Below are 20,366 nucleotides of genomic sequence, written 5' to 3'. Positions count from 1 at the left end.
CCCGCTCATTTCTAATAACAGTGACATCTTGAGGCCGTGGTATTCCTCAATACTCTGTGCTCCACCTACAAACTGCTGCTCTGTTTTCCTCCCTCTCTCTCTCTCTCTCTCTCTCTCTCTCTCTCCCTCCAGAGCAGAAATGCAGCAGAGCTTGATCTGACTTGTCCTGCCTGCTTCGAAGTATTCCCTCTGCTCTACGGGACTTATTTGGGTGTTCTTTTTTCTCACGCTGTTTGACATGGCCATTTCTGTCTCTCTGCAGTGTCTGGGGCTCATCATGCTCACGGCGATCCTCCTCCAGACCATCGCGGTTGCTGTCAGTTTTATGTACTTCAACAAAGTCCTCAACACGGTAAGTTCTTCTGCGTTTGTGCTGCCCTCAATCTGACAGATCGTGATTGCATCAAACTGACTGCCATCTCACTGGGGAAAGGGGAGTCAGTCAGTCAGTAATGACGGCGCATTGTCTGTACTTGATGATCTGCTATTAGTCTTTAAGAGATTCAGCACCAATGACACGATTGGCTGCAGAGGAATACTGGGCATGGGACATTTAAAATAATGTGGTAGATTTTCTTAGGGGGGGGACGGCCCTTTGCCTGCAGTCATAAACTATGAAATAAAAACTACAGAAATTAGATTTCCTATGTCCTGTAAATGAATAATAAGTGAAGAGGTTGAATAATGTTTTGTGACTCCCAACCACCCGTGACAAAACCCTGTAAATACCCAAATACAATACATGAGAAACATGTGGCTGCAGCGGCTGCAGGAGTTTATTTAAGGTCTTGTCGCATCATATCAGATCAAATATGCCTTGATATTGCCTTATCACATGTCCTGAGTGGTTGCAGACCTACTCTCTGTTTCTACAGAGATGACAATGCAACAGGGAACAGTGGTGGAAGAAAAAGCTCAGACCTTTTACTACAGAGTAGAAATTTGCAAAAAAAGTCATGCATTCAAAAGTTTACTGTCTTGATGTATGTTCAAAGAACCAAAAGTGAAAGCCATACACCCACAAGTACATGTGGCCTATTATTCTATTACTTATTTCAGGACTTGAGAAAAAATAATTACTCTTACTTTTCACCACTGAGCAGGAATCATTCTTAATGCTTCATTTTAGTTATTTGAGGTGTAAAAAGTCCTACAATGACTCATGCAGGAATTTCTGCTTCTGGCACTGGACAATGAGAGAGGAGAAAGTTGGGTGAGCAGATAACAAAAAAAACAATGGGAGGAAATGAGACAAGTTGGGTCAGAGGGGTTGGGACACCCTACAGCAACATGTTTCAGACCTGAGCAGATATCATGGAAAAGTGGTACAAGCTGGTAACAACGCCTTTAATAAAGCTGAATGATCAAACCCAGAGAGAGCTCTGATTGGCTGAGGGTCACGTTATCGCTGCATGTGCCAAGTTCTACAAAGTTAATTTATTACTTACATAGCTCCACAACTAGCAACCTACATTTACCTACACAGTAACCCAGGGACTTTATTATTATAAGGAAAATTTAGAGAGTGTTTTAAATACATTTAGAGAAAAAATATCTACTGAAAATTGAGGTTTTGTTTTATAATGAAGAGATAAAAAAGTTTTTTTAATTCATTTCATTTCATGCTTTTCATTGTCTATATGATTTACTTTCTCTGAAAAGCCCTGAATGATTGACTGTTGGCCAAAACATAACATTTTGCCCAATTTTGACTGTATGCTTTTACAGAAAAACTATCAGAGTGAGTATAAAGTATATAGTTTATGAGTATAAACTGTCGCACCAGACTAATTGATCTGTTACTTTCTGTTTATTTTCTTCTCTACAGATGCAGGAGAGTTTCTCCAGGAGCAGCGTTTCTTGTCTGATAAACGCAGATCTACACGCGCGGTTCGATGACTTGTCATCTGAGGACAAGAAGAGCGACCCCTGCTGGCAAGTGACGCAACAGCTCCACTACCACATAGAGAAGGTTTTAATTTATTTTTGTTTAATCCAACTTCAAACTTTCCTAATTACACAATTCCATGTGCAAAAGATGATCTACCATGTGTTTCTTCTTCTTCTAACGGCACTGGCGGCCATGTTTTGTTAATCAGTACTCTACTCGGGGACGATCTCTCCACAGCTATGCAGAATTTTCAGAAATTAGACTTTACAAATTGTTCATACATGACTTATTATTCAGACACCACTGAGGGAAATTACACAACTATCCTTCCTTTCCAAGCAACACTGACTAAATGGAAGAAAAATGCGATTATTAAAAGGTCATGGGATGACATGTTTATTGACCCAGAGTGAAAACTGGATGATTCATGGCCCCCGGTAGATTACTGAGTGTCGCTAATTTAGATTTGAAAGATACCTAAAAGTCATAACAATTACAGGGTGCATGATACGCTAACTTGCCAGCCCATTCACTCTCATTTTCCGTCTGTCTCTCTCTGGATGTTTGTTTTTTTCAGACGATGGCTGACAGATTCCAGAAAGAGATGAGAAGTAAGAACAATGCCCCCATTGACTGTCAATTACTGCTAATGGAGACGGCTAAGACTTTTTCCTGTAAAAACATCCAGTGTGCGAGAGTGTGTTTGTCTCTTATCTGCTGGGGTTTTCACAGATAAGCTGACGGGAGTGCTTCCTCTCCGGGGCCCTGGGGTCCCTCTACCTAAAGTTGCAGCTCATGTGACGGGTGTCGTCTCCTCCACGGAGTCTCCAACACCAGAAGGTGAATAATATCAATGTAATCTGAAATGCATCTATGGTAATTTATCTTTTGTAAGGGAAAGCTGGTCCTTGAAAGCATTTGAGCGACCACAAGTCTTTTGAAATGATCGAGAGCTCAGACTCTTCAGGTGTGTTGTGTGTATAGATCAGGTGAAATGAGCCCTGTGTTGTTTCACCTACACTTTTCCAGTGCTGCAGGTGAGGAATGCGCTTCAAGGCTTCCTCAGAAATTCAACAAACGTCTTCTTACCTGCATGTCTGTCCGGACCTGCAGATGTGCAGCTGCTTTAAGCATAAGCTGGAAAACCACGTAGATGATCTCTGTCAGACGAGTCCCGTGTCTCAATTACTCTTTGTTCTGCAACATGAATGAAAAAAAAAAGCAAACAGAAATGGAGAATTTCAGCTTAGCATATTTTTTATATTAAGAAAAGTCTTTTGATGAATTGTCAGTAAACAGTGAGAAGGGGATAACATGCAACAGAGCAACAGCCAGAATTGGACCGGATAGTTTACATGATATGCACGACAGAGCAGCAGATCATCTGTTTTATTTGGAGGATCTGGAAATTCTTGGACACATAACATCTCCAACATGGAGGAAACGATTCCTTCATTAAATAATAACTAAGCTCTGAATGAAAAGTTTTTTTCATGTCTGATGTCACTGTTGACAACAGGTGCAACAAACACTGGAGTATGCTTCTAAATCGCGGAAGCAAATAGTTGAAATCGAACCACTGAACTGCATCATAAATCTCAGACGGCCTGTCATCGATTTCCTCTCCTCTTCACACACATAGACACACACACCCTTTTAAATCGACCTCATCTGTTACTTTTTAAACATATAAAGTTTCAAAAAAAAACATGGCAGACTTTAATGCGACCACATCTCAAGTTGCTGGGCAGCAGCTGCTGCTCTGCGCACATCTGTAGGAGTTATTTACAAACAGGCTCTTTAACATTTGTTTCTAATTTGAATAACAGTGATTGATTCAACTTAGTAACACTCCACCCTGTAATCTCAAATGACCTTAGATCATTGTGAACTGTCTCAACCCTTGTTTTGCATGTGTGCCTTATTTCTGCATGTTTTTTTTAATGTGCTGTCACAGGCGCCCGGAGCAGCAAGGGTTACCTGGGGGAGTGTGTCAGGTCATGGGAGGGCCAGAGGGGTCTGTCCTTCCTGCAGAACATGGAGCTGAAAGGAGGAGAGCTGCTGGTGCCCAGAGCGGGACTCTACTACATCTACGCACAGACCTACTTCAGACTGCCCTCCCTGGGGGACACCGAAGGGGAAACCGGGGAAACGAGGGAGGAGGAAGGAGCACAGCTTGTCCAGTATATCTACAAGAAGGTTAGACTTTGTGTTGTGCACCCAATTAAATAACAGTATCACTAAAATCCAGAAATGATTTTGATAGATCATCCATCACAGTGAGGGTTTAGAAATGATCACTGTTAACACACAATGAATGCATGCACCAATTTTAATATAGACCACTCTCTTTGCAGTATCGTTTCTTTTATCAGCTATATCCCTTATCCTTTTGAGGGAAGATCAAACATAAGGTCCCCAGACTCACAATGATGACATTTTATGGTATTTAGGCCTACACCTAATAAGCATTTTTTAAAGTCACAAATTAGACCAACTCATTGGCCTAACTCCACACAGATAGCCTTACTAACACTGTTCAAGACCACAGTATACCATTCCCACAAATATGTCAAGACATTTTACATGTAAGCTACATATTTGGCTAGGACCAATTTAAACCACTGCAGTGTCGACCCTCAGCATCACTGCACCACACACAGCACCTGTTGCTCAGGTAATAGTTTACCTGTATGTTGTAGCCTATGCTGTACATCAACGTTGCATCACTCAGAATAAAGCAGTATAATAAAGGCCTTGCCTTTTAAACTTACCTTGATGTTTCAATCGTTTCCATGTTTTCCTTTACCTTTGCTAACGTTACTTTAGTTTAGTGTGTAGCATTAGCTCCTGCTCCTAAATGGATATTATTCACGCACATATTCTCTTACAACTGGACCCTACATGTTGTCTATACTAATTATACACTTATTTAGAGGAGGAAATCCATGAAAACTTGCTTTAATGCGAATGATAATGACGTTACGATAATATGCAAACCAATTATTTACACGTCTCACCACCTGTTGAACGCTTATCACAAACATTTTTGTGCTGCTTCTCCACTGGGCTGTTAGCAACTAATGCTAACTTCCGGTAGGCTAACTACAGACCAATGCTACAGACACAGTTTTTTTTTTTTTTTTGGGGGGGGGGGGGGGGGGGGGGGGTGAAAAAAAAGCAGAAATAACAGAAAGTAACAGATGAGCCAGATGGTAAAATACATTACATAGAAATAGAAAAATGGTACCGAAATGTAATGTTTTAATAGCATTTTTTTTTGTTTTTTTTTGTTTTTTTTTGTCTTTAATGTTGTTAAAGTTATAACGTCGGCTTTTAACCGCTAGCTGCGGCTAACGGCTAATAATAAGACAGTAGTGATGAGGGAGAGGGTGTGTAAGTTAGTGACCTGCCTGCTGCTGTGTGCGTGTGTGAAGGGAGGGGGAGAGAGAGTGGGGGGGGTTAACAGGGCTTTCAGTTGTGCTGGGTCGTTTGCTGGCAGTAACAGTAATTTGGATCCACCCAGAGCGATAGCCACCGTGGTTCAGAGCGATTGATATAACGGAGTGTCGCCACTCTGTTACTGTATCAATGGCTCTGCCGCGGTTGCCCTCTTCATGTCTCCATTCCATTGATCCATTCGAAGGCAGTCGTGGACGCGCTGACGTCAGGTCCGCCGGCCAGCACGCGAAATTCACCCCCTGAATTGCAGCGCATTTTGCAGCACAGACCCCGTTCAGGGCAATCGAGAGATACGCGGGTCGGCTCATTCTTTTTGGTTTTGAACGCTTCCTCACCCATTATTATTTAAAAAACGTAAAACGCATGGGTATTTTCCGGTATTTTCTCACAAATCCTGCCCTATGATCCTTTAAGTAAAAATAATAAATAGTAAATAGTGCTCCATTTCTTTAAGAAAAACAACAAAACAATGTTTGTTTGTTTTTTAATTTAATTTACTTTTAGGAATAAGTAATTTTGCCAAAAATATCCAACAATCATAGTAGGCCTACATACTAGCAGGTAGATTTGTAAGACAGGAGGAACCTTTTCTTCATCTTTGTGTCCTTGAATGCACCATAGCCTAGAGTCCTAGATTGAATCAGAAGGGCATAGTTGCTCTAGAGTCTAAATCAATGCTACATGACAATATAATGTGTAATATAATAACTATAATGTCAAAGACCTTTTTCTTTTCTTTCTTTTTTTGTGGTGTGCCCAACAGATGAGTTCCTACACGGTGCCCCTCCTACTGATGAAGTCATCCAGGAGTGCCTGCTGGCCCCGGGGCCAGGAGCCCGGCCTCTTCTCTCTGCACCAGGCTGGAACTGCCTTCCTGCAGCCCGCTGACCGCCTCTTCATCACCGTCAGCAACGCCAGTGCCATGGAGATGGACGGGAGGGCGAGCTATTTTGGGGCCTTCCTCGTGGGCTAAAGGGAGAGAGGAGTGTGGATCATGGAGGTGGTGTCCACTGTCCAGGACCGGACTGGGATGACTTAACGTAGACTTCGACAGGAGTTAACCTAAGCATCAGGGGTTTGCTTGATAATCTGAGCAGCTATCTGGGAATACAGGATTTGGGAAGGAGCAGCTCCACTCGCTCCTGGCTGTCAGCTTACCTGCAACACAAACACTGGTTAATACACATGTAAAGACATGTACGGTGGTGACACGCATTATCAAATGTGTCTGTGCTGCGCTAAGCACTATGGTCCATGTTGCAAATCATTTAATAAGTAAGTATTGTCCCGAAATGGGCAGAAATAGTTACAGCATAGTGCTTGAGAAGTAGAAGTAGAGTAGAGACAGCACTACTGTACAATGATAACAGCAACAACAAAGTCTTTACAAACTATAAAATCTACACAAAAGACAATATAAAAACACTCATGTGGCAACAGTTCTGCCATCTCCACAGATAAAAAGAACAATGAATAAAAAAGAAAATACATGAACATAGTGAATAAATAAATACATGAGTAATATAATATAACATAATCAGTCAATTAAAAAATAATTTTCAAATGTTTTATTAATCATCAACTTGGAAACTATATGGAAATATGATCTGTGACATGTTTAGCTGTAACTCTAACCTGAATATGCAGAGGATTAGTAACTTGCCCAAGGGCACTGAGGTGGATGTTGCTGAAAGTACTGTATGTCCTGTAGCCTACCACATGAGAAAAGTTAGTTCATTATTATCACTTAAAAGAGGGTAAAGGGGCAAAGTAAACACTTCTGCAGGAGCACCTGACTTTAAGCCTTTGACCGGGGCATTTGACCCATCACCCCTCCGGGAGTCGAGTCAGTGCATTCAAAGCAAATAAGGACAATCAGAAATCCGGCATAGACTCACGATAATGCATGTTAACGTAAACATGTAAAGTCGATGTTAGGTAACTTTATTTACCCTTTTGTGTTGTGCATCTATTCTCTGCTGACCTCCCCCGACCAGCGCCGCACTCCGCTTCTTCTCAATCCTCCTTGACGGACAGGTGGCCGACCGAGTACCCCGGCAGGCCCGGTGCAGGTCCGTCTGCGGCACCGAAGCAGCGACTGCGCCATGTTTCACCTGCGCCAAACTCCTGAAAGACGTCCTGAAAACCGTTCAACAGTCCGCAGCTGCTTCGAGCCACAGTAAAGGCCGCCATCATGGCTGCGCGTGCTCTCGGATGACAGCGGCCGGTGGCGTGAAGGACAGAGATTTGAGCCAATAGCGAAAGGGGGGCGAGCTCTCACAGCCAATCAGAATGCTAGAATTGTATTTTGTTGTTGAGGGGGCGGGACCCGGATGGGATAGGGCTTTCCTGTAGTCCACAGGGACCGAGAGGCTGAAAGTCAAGGTATTGGGTTATTTTTTGCCCCGAATTTCTCTTGTCAGACACATTTTTATCTCATCTTGGAGTCGATTTCGCTGCTTTTAAGTTCTCTTCCTCTAACGCTACTCTATCTGCATATGATGTTCAAGAAAATGCGAGCATAAACATTACGGCAACCATCCTGGAGCTGCCTGAAGGCCAGACACGGGGAAAAATACATCGTTCACAAATAAAATCCCAAATAGGCTACTGTGTTTCTTTTGGCCAACTGCCCTGTAAAAAACATATATATACATCGCTGAGATTATGAGGACAAACAGCATAGAGATAATGCTGTGATTGCAGATAATGTATGTAACATGAGAACTTCACAATGTGCTAGATAACCTTCTGAGCTGTGCCTTAATACAGTTTGCACTGAAAAAACACAGCAGATGGTCCAGAGCTGAGGGTTCATGTAAGAAATCTATGGAAAAAAGTAGATTTTCAGATTTTGTGTTTGTTGCTTTTTCAAACAAAATAGTGTTGCAAATATGCCATTGGTTAGGTATTTTTAAAATTATGCAAATATTTAAATAAATGCATTAACAGCATGTCAAACACTGATTCTTCTTGTTGGGAAATCAAATATATTTGCCATTTTTTTAGATACAATTGTATTAAAGCAATCACCAGAAGTTTCTTTTCTTTGAGGAGAGAGTTTTCTTTTTATTGTTTCACCCCTCAAGAACAAGACATCCCTTTAATTTTCTGCTGTGGTGAACCCTATGGGTCAACCATACTGTATGTGCATGCATAAAATGTATTAAATGAATAAGCAAAGGCTGTGTTTCTTTTGCCAATCATATTTGGTAGTAAGATGCTGCAGATGTCTGTGATAGTCTGTGAAGTTTGGGGGGTGGGAGCAGGCAAAGAGGCTGGATACGCTGGCTCTGTAATCGGAGTAGGGATGGACTCTCTGGGGGATGTGGTGGAGAGATACACTGGTACTATGTAAAAAAAAGTGAGCGAGGGCACAAGAAGACGCTGCGGGGGGCCTCATATTACGGTAACCAGGGTAACTACCAGTCGAAATCTCGCGTGATTATCGTGCCTGTCGAAAGGGGTTGATGCGAGGAGAAGTGGAAAACCGAATGCTTGATGCATTTGCAAAACGGCTAGTTAGCTATGTTTCGGTCAGCACTCGCCAAGTATTATAGCAAAACGTATCAAAACCGAAGGATTTCAATTTACAGCTTGCATTTCCCTCCCGTGTGTGTGTGAGGAATAAGGCGGCCCGAGGAGGGAGGGAGGGTGGGGGGAGATAGTGATAGGCTACGGTTGATTTTTCGCTAGCTAATTAGGCTAGCTATGCTATCGCTAGCTGGTTAGCTTTGTTTACATCAAGTGCGCGCCTGCGATCTGTTGGCTAAGTGCTAATCAAACAAACTTGCGACCTTAGCAGCTGCTCGCCGTTCAGTTTCAATATCGACGAAGGGCACATCTTGGGATACCAAACTGGCTCTATGGCTAACATTAACCACCTCTTACTCGAAAACGTTTGGCCGATGTCGAGAGCTAATGCTAGCTGCAGAATGCTAACCTTTTGATCATGGGTCGTTTGATCTCTTGGTTCTTCGTTCGCTGTTAGGCAACGTTGGGGGATAATGAGAGTAATTACAACACAGGACCGAACCGGTTTGTTAAATTAAGAAAAAATACTTTACTTGTGATCGGACAGCTCCTACATGGTGAATACTAACAACTACCGGTGGTGATGCTAAGTGTAGCTAGCCACCTGCCGAGCTAAGATTGTGCGCGTTTATTGATAACCGCTTTACCATGTTCGTTGTCTGTTTTTGTTTATATCGATAGTTTGTATGCCTGCATTGATACATTGGAGCGACTGATTGTTACATCGCTAGCCAGTTTTATTTCCTCCATCCACCCTGAGACTTGGCTATCTTGAAGCTCCGTCGTAGAGAGTGGCTGGATTTTTTTTCTTTTTTCTTTTTTTTCCCGGGCCGTGTTTTTTTCCCTGAGGCTGCGGAGTACACCGCTATGAACCCTGTTAATGCAACGCTCTGTACGTGTCTGCCAGCCGGGCCGTGCTGCAGTGTGACCCGCGGCAGCCACACACCTTTGCAGATATGTACACGCTCCTGCCCTTTTTCCGACAGTCCCTCGCATGCCTTGTCTGTGGTAAGCAGCATCCTTAAAAACACAACACTACACCTCTGCATCATGTTTATCTTCTGTGTATCTGTGTTTATTTTCCCCTCCCTCCTCACTACAGCTAATTAGTATTACTGTACACAGGCCGAGCGTTTCATAGCCTTGTATTGATTAAAGTGTCCGTGGGCGTGCGTGTGCTCGCAGCAGTTTACACGATTTGTCGTGCTCACACCACCAGCACCGTGGTCTCCTTAGCAACCGAGGCTGAGCCCCAGTCATCTGCTCTCTTGTCAAGACAGATGACTCCTCTGCTGTTGTGCCTGCTGCAGAGCCATGTGTCTCCTATTCATGCTTTATTTACTCACGCTCAGTAGAATATAAACACTGGCCCCGCTTGTTTTCAGAGACGGGCAATGATTGCAGGTGTGCAAGTGATATATGACAATGTTTTTAACGCATGAATGATTACTTTTTTTTCTTTTTATGCATCATTTAACCCAAAGTATATTGGATTATATAAACCAGAAACATAATGCATGCATTGTTGTCAGGAAATTGTTTGGCATTGATTTTAAAAACATATTAGTTGTTAAGATTTTTTTATTTTTTTTATTTTGCAAACAACTCCCATTCTGCTTTTGCTCTCCACCTGTTTCCTATCACTTTAAACCTGAATTTGCACATTTGGTAAGACAAAACAACACATTTAAAGCCATCACAATAGCCTCTGGGAAACTGCAATAGGCATGCAAATGGTTAATTAAGAAAACAAGTGGCAGATTAAATCCCTTCTTATGGTAAGTGTAATGGTTTCTCAGGAGGAAATGGCTTTAAATGATTCTGGTCCAGCCAGTTGATTGCGCCACATTTGTGGCACAAAGCACAAAGTGTATATAAACAAGTGGATTAACAGCTTCCTCTTGTTTTTTTCTCTCAGGTAAATTGCTCCAGGATCCCATTTCCCCTAAACACCAGAGTGTCAGCATTACGTCTGCTTGGGCTGCAAAGGCCAGAAGATGCAGCTGAAGCCGTCGTGCAGCCGCTGTAAGGACTACTCCTGCTTCCAGGAGAACAAACAGCTCTCCTTGCTTGTCGAGTGCTACAGGAAGCTTTGCCTCTATGTAACTCATTCACCATTACTGCAGTTGGTCAGCAGTCATGCGGGAGGATCTCCAGAGGTATGGCTCTGCTAGAGGAGGTGCTAATGTCACACGAAGAGGACATGGAGACGGAGGAGCCGACCTAGTGGTGCAGGAAGATGTGAATCCCTCTGCCCCGAGTCACTTACCCCCACAGAGGCGCCACCTGTTCCTGCAGAGCTCTCAGCTGTGCCCCAGAGCTCCTCCTCTGACCCTCCCTGCACCAACGGACCGCAGGGATGTAATGGAGAAGTACTGGAGGACCTGGACCCCTCGTCTCCTGAGCTGGAAGTTTGTGAGCTGGTAGAAGAGCAGCCACATACAGGCCTGTCTGTTTCTAATACCGGTTGTGGTGGTCTGGAACTGAGTCTGACCACTGGACCTTTAGCCCCAACTCCAGGCACTGTGTGCTCACTCAGGGATGGGGAATCTAGCAGCCGAGAGCTGGAGGAGGGGGAGGTGTTGCTCCTCAGCGTGGAGGAGGTGTTACAGACTTTGGATCCCTTCAACCGAGTCGAGATTCTCCTCACACGCAGCCGGACAGGACGCACGCTCACACACACATAGCCACGGACAGAGCACACACAGATGTACATACAGCTGGATGCAGCTCACAACTACACACAGATCCAAACAGACAGGACTAACACAGTGGTGAGCCACGGTGCTCACATACACACATCCTCCTTCGATCCCCTCCAGCCTCCAAGCCCCCGCCGGTCCGCCTTAACCGCAAACGGTCGCGTTCAGAGAGTGACAGGGAGAAGGTGAAACCCCTCCCATCACCACCATCCTGCAGGGCTCATCCTCGCATTCACACACTCCAAAGCCCTCATACACTGCACACACAGCCGCCCACACCCTCCTTGACTGTACCAACACACACATACTCATCCCTTCCCAACGGTGCGCCTCCTAAGCCCAGCCGCCCCGCGCCCAACCACAGTAAAGCTGCCAGGAAGCACGTCGATCCGGGTCCTAAGAAGCCGCACGCCAAGGCCCGCAGCAGTGGAGGCTCCAAACGAAGGACCGGAGCAAAGACCAGAGGTTGATGGCGGGCTGCCTGGTGCCCCCGGCGCCCGTCAGGCCTCCGTATAAGAAGCCAGTGGAGAAGAAGGGCTGTAAATGTGGCCGGGCCACCCAGAATCCCTCTGTTCTCACCTGCAGGGGGCAGCGCTGCCCCTGTTACTCAAACCGCAAGGTGAGACTAGAATCAGTGTGTGTATATGTCATTATTTAAGGTATAATGCCATTATACATCATGGTATTGTTTCATGGAGTGTCATGTGGATGCTTAGAAGCATATTCATTACCAAGATATTGAATAATGGAAACTGAAATAAACAAACTATAAATTGTAAGACGGTTTAATGGCCAGTCATTTTATTTATCTTGTCTTTTATTTATTTCAAGATTCAAGATACCTTTATTATCATTGTGCTGGTGAAACAGTACAATGAGATTTAAATTGGCAACAATCCATAGCAGCATAAATAAATGAGAGTGATGGCTTGTTGTGAAGTGCATTAAAAATGACCTTATAATTAAAAAAAAACCTTAAAAAAGTTAAAAAAAAATTAAAAATAAGAATAGAGAGAATATTGCACTATTGTTTTCATGTGATGCAAACAGACGAATGTCCTCATCTCTTCTCTGGTTTTCCTCAGGCGTGCTTGGACTGTATCTGTCGAGGATGCCAGAACTCCTACATGGCCAACGGTGAGAAGAAACTCGAGGCCTTCGCCGTGCCGGAGAAAGCCTTGGAACAGACGCGGCTCACGCTCGGCATCAACCTCACCAGCATCACGGCGGCGGCGGCGCTCCGCAACCCGGCGACCACCAGTATCCGCGCCAACACCCTCCTCAACGTGGCCACGGCGACGGGAACCCCCGTCGTGCCCACCGCCTTCCTGTCCCCGAGCTCCCCTCAGGAGCCCAACTACGAGGACAGCCTGGAGCTGCTGATTGGATGAGAGGCTGGGACTCCAAAAAAAACAAAAAACAAAAACATAACAAAACAAAAAAAACAGACAGCTCAGTGCTGATTGAATGTGACGGCTGATCATTGTGTCTGTCAGACCACCTGTACCTTCCCCCCTCCACAGGGAGGCAATCTAAGGCAGCTATGGGTCTGTCCTGTCCTGTAACCTGCTCTTCTTCTCGTTTTATTGGAAAATGCTGAGTAGTAAGACTAGCATGGGTGTGCCAAAGCCTCTGTATTGTGCCTGTGTGTATTGTTGCCTGTTTGTAGTTAAACTCTTATACTCGGTTCCACAGCTGTTCTGTACTCCAGAGGTGCTTTTTTTTTGTTCATAGACCACAGACATACTGTAAGAGGCAATAGGAACCCATTACCACAGTTTTGAGTTTTGTTAGTGTGCGCGCACAGTTATAATCCCAAGTGTGTATGTATGCCATGTATATGTGATTTTATTTTTTTTTCTTTATTGTGCATAATGACAAAAAAGAAAAACAAGCATCATCACATCTCTGTTACTTGTCACAGCATTTTCCATGTTTAAGTATTGCTTCGTGTCTACATCGTTGGCGTCAGGACGACCCTTACTAATCCATAACCGTGTATGTGTATGTGACACCTTAATGATCTTTTTTTTTTGAATGACTTTTTGTGACTGATCTGAGGAGAACCTCTCACACATGACTGTATTGCCTTTCTATCTCGTTAACTCACTCAATCCAAGTACTGTTGGCTGTCAATGAATTTGTCTTAATGAACTTGACTGATGCAGGCAGCGAGATAATGTCAAAGCACTTGGCTGGCTCCACGGTTTCCCTGTATGTGTGTGTATGTGTGTATGTGCCTGCTGAGATTTACTGTAGTGTCAGTGGGGGGGTGGACGGTGGGTTGTAAGCACTTAGTCGGATTGATTGGCCAAATTTACAACTTAAAACCATTCTTGGTTACCATAGCAATAGGAGCAACAACGAGGAGCCTCCCCTCTTCTGTACACACACACACGCCAGTTGTTTACAGTATTGCCATTTGTAAACTATAACTGTCTTCTGAAATATTACACCATCATGTTTTGATTATGGGATGTGGATGTATGTGTGTGTGTGTGTGTGTTTAGATAAACTGAAGCCATAGGTTGTCATTAACAAGACAAAATATTCTCTGCGTGTCCATCTTTTCCAGCAGTTGTAGTGTCCTGTGTGATTAGAGACCAACTCAGAGACTATTTTTGATACCAAGTATTCGAGATTTGGTACACACTGTCTTTGTGCGAGTGCGCGTGTGTGTGTATGTATGTGTGTGTTTTGGTTAAAGCACCTTGAAGCCCGTCATATAACCCAAGAGGCTGTGTATTGTCTGTGTTTGTGTTTTACTGTCTCAGCTGTAACTACAACATGTTTTTCAGTCCAGTCTGGTGACCAAAAAGAGACTGAAGAGAGAGAGAGAGAGAGTGAGGACTCAGGCTGACCAAACAAAACACCTTGGTTCTCCACTCTAAAGGGATAGTTCAACATTTTGGCAAATTGGCCCATTGTCATAATCCCTATAGTCATAGCAGTAGGTTCGTTACCTTTAATTGTCGGTGCAAGCTATTTTTAGAACGGCAGAGCAGAGCCGTGAGCTGCTCAGAGCTCATGGAATTTCTTGGTTTCCCTCATCAAACTCATTAAATACACAATCCAAAAACTCCAAAACGCTTCCGTGGACAAGTTGTGACCTGCACATTCACCACGCTATGAGATAATAATGGAACATTACGAAACGGAGCCGTTTTCGAGGTAAATACAGAGACTGCTTGCTGAAAAACTGTCCCTGAACGCAACGCGCATCAGCGGTTTTGCATGAATTTACCTCTAAAACAACTCTGTCTCGTAACTTTCTGTTATTATCTCATAGTGTAGTGAATGTGCAGGTCACAACTTGTCCACGACAGCGTTTTGGCGTTTTTGGAGTTTGATGAGGGAAACCAAGAAATCCCATTCGCCTCCGTAGCTCTGAGCAGCCTGCCAAAAATAGCTGCACCGACAAATAAAGGTACCTTTATTTTCAAAACCTACTGCTATGACTATGACTATAGCGATTATGGCAATGGGCCAATTTGCCAAAATGTTGAACTATCGCTTTAACACCAGCCTATTAACCTCAACCGCAAGTTGTGGCGTTGAGCCGCACTCAAGTTTCATAAACCCCCTCTACACAAAAATGATGCAAAACTGAAAAAGTAAAAAACTATCATTTAATTCATGTTGTATTACATGTTTCCATATTATGGCAGTGAATGTTTCAGCAATAATAAGAATCACTCCTCAAAACAAGAGTTTTTACATAAAAAAAAAACAATACCAAAAACTAAATCAGGGTTCAAGTAATGCCCAAAAGAAATACATTTTGAAACATACACACACGCACGCAGGAAGATAGATCATATTTGCTGATCATACTGTGATCCACCTGCTACTTCCTGGTCTATGAGTGGAGAACCAAGGTGTTTTGTTTGGTCAGCCTGAGTCCTCACTCTCTCTCTCTCCTTCAGTCTCTTTTTGGTCACCATGACTGGACTGAAAAACATGTTGTAGTTACAGCTGAGACAGTAAACACAAACACAGACAATACACAGCCTCTTGGGTTATATGACGGGCTTCAAGGTGCTTTAACCAAAACACACACATACATACACACACACGCGCACTCGCACAAAGACAGTGGTACCAAATCTCGAATACTTGGTATCAAAAATAGTCTCTGAGTTGGTCTCTAATCACACAGGACACTACAACTGCTGGAAAAGATGGACACGCAGAGAATATTTTGTCTTGTTAATGACAACCTATGGCTTCAGTTTATCTAAACACACACACACATACACACACAGACACACACACATCCCATAATCAAAACATGATGGTGTAATATTTCAGAAGACAGTTATAGTTTACAAATGGCAATACTGTAAACAACTGGCGTGTGTGTGTGTACAGAAGAGCTGGGAGGCTCCTCGTTGTTGCTCCTATTGCTATGGTAACCAAGAATGGTTTTAAGTTGTAAATTTGGCCAATCAATCCAACTAAGTGCTTACAACCCACCGTCCGCCTCCCCCACTGACACTACAGTAAATCTCAGCAGGCACATACACACATACACACACACATACAGGGAAACCGTGGAGCCAGCCAAGTGCTTTGACATTATCTCGCTGCCTGCATCAGTCAAGTTCATTAAGACAAATTCATTGACAGCCAACAGTACTTGGATTGAGTGAGTTAACGAGATAGAAAAGGCAATACAGTCATGTGTGAGAGGTTCTCCTCAGATCAGTCACAAAAAGTCATTCAAAAAAAAAAAAAAAAAAATCATTAAGGTGTCACATACACATACACGGTTATGGATTAGTAAGGGTCGTCCTGACGCCAACGATGTAGACACGAAGCAATACTTAAACATGGAAAATGCTGTGACAAGTAACAGAGATGTGATGATGCTTGTTTTTCTTTTTTGTCATTATGCACAATAAAGAAAAATAAATAAAATCACATATACATGGCATACATACACACTTGGGATTTATAACTGTGCGCGCACACTAACAAAACTCAAACTGTGGTTATGGGTTCCTATTGCCTCTTACAGTATGTCTGTGGTCTATGAACAAAAAAAAAGCACCTCTGGAGTACAGAACAGCTGTGGAACCGAGTATAAGAGTTTAACTACAAACAGGCAACAATACACACAGGCACAATACAGGAGGCTTTGGCACACCCATGCTAGTCTTACTACTCAGCATTTTCCAATAAACGAGAAGAAGAGCAGGTTACAGGACAGGACAGACCCATAGCTGCCTTAGATTGCCTCCCCTGTGGAGGGGGGAAGGTACAGGTGGTCTGACAGACACAATGATCAGCCGTCACATTCAATCAGCACTGAGCTGTCTGTTTTTTTTGTTTTGTTATGTTTTTGTTTTTTGTTTTTTTTGGAGTCCCAGCCTCTCATCCAATCAGCAGCTCCAGGCTGTCCTCGTAGTTGGGCTCCTGAGGGGAGCTCGGGGACAGGAAGGCGGTGGGCACGACGGGGGTTCCCGTCGCCGTGGCCACGTTGAGGAGGGTGTTGGCGCGGATACTGGTGGTCGCCGGGTTGCGGAGCGCCGCCGCCGCCGTGATGCTGGTGAGGTTGATGCCGAGCGTGAGCCGCGTCTGTTCCAAGGCTTTCTCCGGCACGGCGAAGGCCTCGAGTTTCTTCTCACCGTTGGCCATGTAGGAGTTCTGGCAACCTCGACAGATACAGTCCAAGCACGCCTGAGGAAAACCAGAGAAGAGATGAGGACATTCGTCTGTTTGCATCACATGAAAACAATAGTGCAATATTCTCTCTATTCTTATTTTTAATTTTTAACTTTTTTAAGGTTTTTTTTTTAATTATAAGGTCATTTTTAATGCACTTCACAACAAGCCATCACTCTCATTTATTTAGATATGCTGCTATGGATTGTTGCCAATTTAAATCTCATTGTACTGTTTCACCAGCACAATGATAATAAAGGTATCTTGAATCTTGAAATAAATAAAAGACAAGATAAATAAAATGACTGGCCATTAAACCGTCTTACAATTTATAGTTTGTTTATTTCAGTTTCCATTATTCAATATCTTGGTAATGAATATGCTTCTAAGCATCCACATGACACTCCATGAAAACAATACCATGATGTATAATGGCATTATACCTTAAATAATTACACACACTGATTCTAGTCTTACCTTGCGGTTTGAGTAGCAGGGGCAGCGCTGCCCCCTGCAGGTGAGAACAGAGGGATTCTGGGTGGCCCGGCCACATTTACAGCCCTTCTTCTCCACTGGCTTCTTATACGGAGGCCTGACGGGCGCCGGGGGCACCAGGCAGCCCGCCATCAACCTCTGGTCTTTGCTCCGGTCCTTCGTCTTGGAGCCTCCACTGCTGCGGGCCTTGGCGTGCGGCTTCTTAGGACCCGGATCGACGTGCTTCCTGGCAGCTTTACTGTGGTTGGGAGCGGGGCGGCTGGGCTTAGGAGGCGCACCGTTGGGAAGGGACGAGTATGTGTGTGTTGGTACAGTCAAGGAGGGTGTGGGCGGCTGTGTGTGCAGTGTATGAGAGGGCTTTGGAGTGTGTGAATGCGAGGATGAGCCCTGCAGGATGGTGGTGATGGGGAGGGGTTTCACCTTCTCCCTGTCACTCTCTGAACGCGACCGTTTGCGGTTAAGGCGGACCGGCGGGGGCTTGGAGGTTGGAGGGGGATCGAAGGAGGATGTGTGTATGTGAGCACCGTGGCTCACCACTGTGTTAGTCCTGTCTGTTTGGATCTGTGTGTAGTTGTGAGCTGCATCCAGCTGTATGTACATCTGAGTGTGTGCTCTGTCCGTGGCTATGTGTGTGTGAGCGTGCGTCCTGTCCGGCTGCGTGTGAGGAGAATCTCGACTCGGTTGAAGAGGATCCAAAGTCTGTAACACCTCCTCCACGCTGAGGAGCAACACCTCCCCCTCCTCCAGCTCTCGGCTGCTAGATTCCCCATCCCTGAGTGAGCACACAGTGCCTGGAGTTGGGGCTAAAGGTCCAGTGGTCAGACTCAGTTCCAGACCACCACAACCGGTATTAGAAACAGACAGGCCTGTATGTGGCTGCTCTTCTACCAGCTCACAAACTTCCAGCTCAGGAGACGAGGGGTCCAGGTCCTCCAGTACTTCTCCATTACATCCCTGCGGTCCGTTGGTGCAGGGAGGGTCAGAGGAGGAGCTCTGGGGCACAGCTGAGAGCTCTGCAGGAACAGGTGGCGCCTCTGTGGGGGTAAGTGACTCGGGAGCAGAGGGATTTACATCTTCCTGCACCACTAGGCTCGGCTCCTCCGTCTCCATGTCCTCTTCGTGTGACATTAGCACCTCCTCTAGCAGAGCCATCACCTCTGGAGATCCTCCCGCATGACTGCTGACCAACTGCAGTAATGGTGAATGAGTTACATAGAGGCAAAGCTTCCTGTAGCACTCGACAAGCAAGGAGAGCTGTTTGTTCTCCTGGAAGCAGGAGTAGTCCTTACAGCGGCTGCACGACGGCTTCAGCTGCATCTTCTGGCCTTTGCAGCCCAGGCAGACGTAATGCTGACACTCTGGGTGTTTAGGGGAAATGGGATCCTGGAGCAATTTACCTGAGAGAAAAAAACAAGAGGAAGCTGTTAATCCACTTGTTTATTTATACACTTTGTGCTTTGTGCCACAAATGTGGCGCAATCAACTGGCTGGACCAGAATCATTTAAAGCCATTTCCTCCTGAGAAACCATTACACTTACCATAAGAAGGGATTAATCTGCCACTTGTTTTCTTAATTAACCATTTGCATGCCTATTGCAGTTTCCCAGAGGCTATTGTGATGGCTTTAAATGTGTTGTTTTGTCTTACCAAATGTGCAAATTCAGGTTTAAAGTGATAGGAAACAGGTGGAGAGCAAAAACAGAATGGGAGTTGTTTGCAAAATAAAAAAAATAAAAAAAATCTTAACAACTAATATGTTTTTAAAATCAATGCCAAACAATTTCCTGACAACAATGCATGCATTATGTTTCTGGTTTATATAATCCAACCTATACTTTGGGTTAAATGATGCATAAAAAGAAAAAAAAAGTAATCATTCATGCGTTAAAAACATTGTCATATATCACTTGCACACACTGCAATTATTGCCCGTCTCTGAAAACAAGCCGGGGCCAGTGTTTATATTCCACTAGCTGAGCGGTGAGTAAATAAAGCATGAATAGGAGACACATGGCTCTGCAGCAGGCACAACAGCAGAGGAGTCATCTGTCTTGACAAGAGAGCAGATGACTGGGGCTCAGCCTCGGTTGCTAAGGAGACCACGGTGCTGGTGGTGAGCACGACAAATCGTGTAAACTGCTGCGAGCACACGCACGCCCACGGACACTTTAATCAATACAAGGCTATGAAACGCTCGGCCTGTGTACAGTAATACTAATTAGCTGTAGGATGAGGAGGGGGAGAGAAAAAAACAGAAGATAAACATGATGCAGAGGTGTAGTGTTGTGTTTTTAAGGATGCTGCTTACCACAGACAAGGCATGCGAGGGACTGTCGGAAAAAGGGCAGGAGCGTGTACATATCTGCGAAGGTGTGTGGCTGCCGCGGGTCACACTGCAGCACGGCCCGGCTGGCAGACACGTACAGAGCGGTTGCATTAACAGGGTTCATAGCGGTGTACTCCGCAGCCTCAGGGAAAAAAACACGGCCCGGGAAAAAAAATCCAGCCACTCGCTACGACGGAGCTTCAAGATAGCCAAGTCTCTCAGGGTGGATGGAGGAAATATAAACTGGGCTAGCGATGTAACAATCAGTCGCTCCAATGTATCAATGCA

General features: G+C 44.5%; 3 protein-coding genes and 1 pseudogene across 4 annotated transcripts in view; 2 read left to right on the top strand and 2 right to left on the bottom strand.

The window, feature by feature from the left end:
• Window positions 1-20,366, bottom strand: part of ppp2r3a (protein phosphatase 2, regulatory subunit B'', alpha) — a 172,199-nt gene that overhangs the window by 85,515 nt on the left and 66,318 nt on the right. The gene's annotated exons all lie outside the window — the stretch shown is intronic.
• Window positions 239-6,326, top strand: LOC311005221 (tumor necrosis factor ligand superfamily member 10-like; the record flags this gene model as incomplete). The annotated part of the gene is made up of 6 exons (XM_083997578.1): window positions 239-352; window positions 1,829-1,972; window positions 2,469-2,502; window positions 2,624-2,731; window positions 3,849-4,090; window positions 6,117-6,326. The coding sequence occupies 6 exons, from the start codon at window positions 239-241 to the stop codon at window positions 6,324-6,326; spliced, it is 852 nt and encodes a 283-aa protein (XP_083853704.1).
• Window positions 10,870-12,999, top strand: LOC311005445 (E3 ubiquitin-protein ligase MSL2-like; annotated as a pseudogene). The gene is made up of 2 exons: window positions 10,870-12,208; window positions 12,675-12,999. The product of its transcript is annotated as an E3 ubiquitin-protein ligase MSL2-like (transcript).
• LOC311005724 (E3 ubiquitin-protein ligase MSL2-like) lies at window positions 15,259-20,217 on the bottom strand. Its single transcript, XM_083998259.1, has 3 exons — window positions 20,061-20,217; window positions 17,734-19,148; window positions 15,259-17,271 (listed from the first exon to the last, which is right to left on the bottom strand). Exons 1-3 carry the CDS (start codon window positions 20,200-20,202, stop codon window positions 16,966-16,968), a joined length of 1,863 nt encoding a protein of 620 aa, XP_083854385.1. The 5' UTR covers window positions 20,203-20,217; the 3' UTR covers window positions 15,259-16,965.

Source organism: Trachurus trachurus (genome assembly GCF_905171665.1).
Source record: "Trachurus trachurus genome assembly, chromosome: 22".
Taxonomy (NCBI): domain Eukaryota; kingdom Metazoa; phylum Chordata; class Actinopteri; order Carangiformes; family Carangidae; genus Trachurus; species Trachurus trachurus.
The sequence above is the reverse complement of the archived record's forward strand: the minus strand, read 5'-3'. Positions and strand labels throughout refer to the sequence as shown.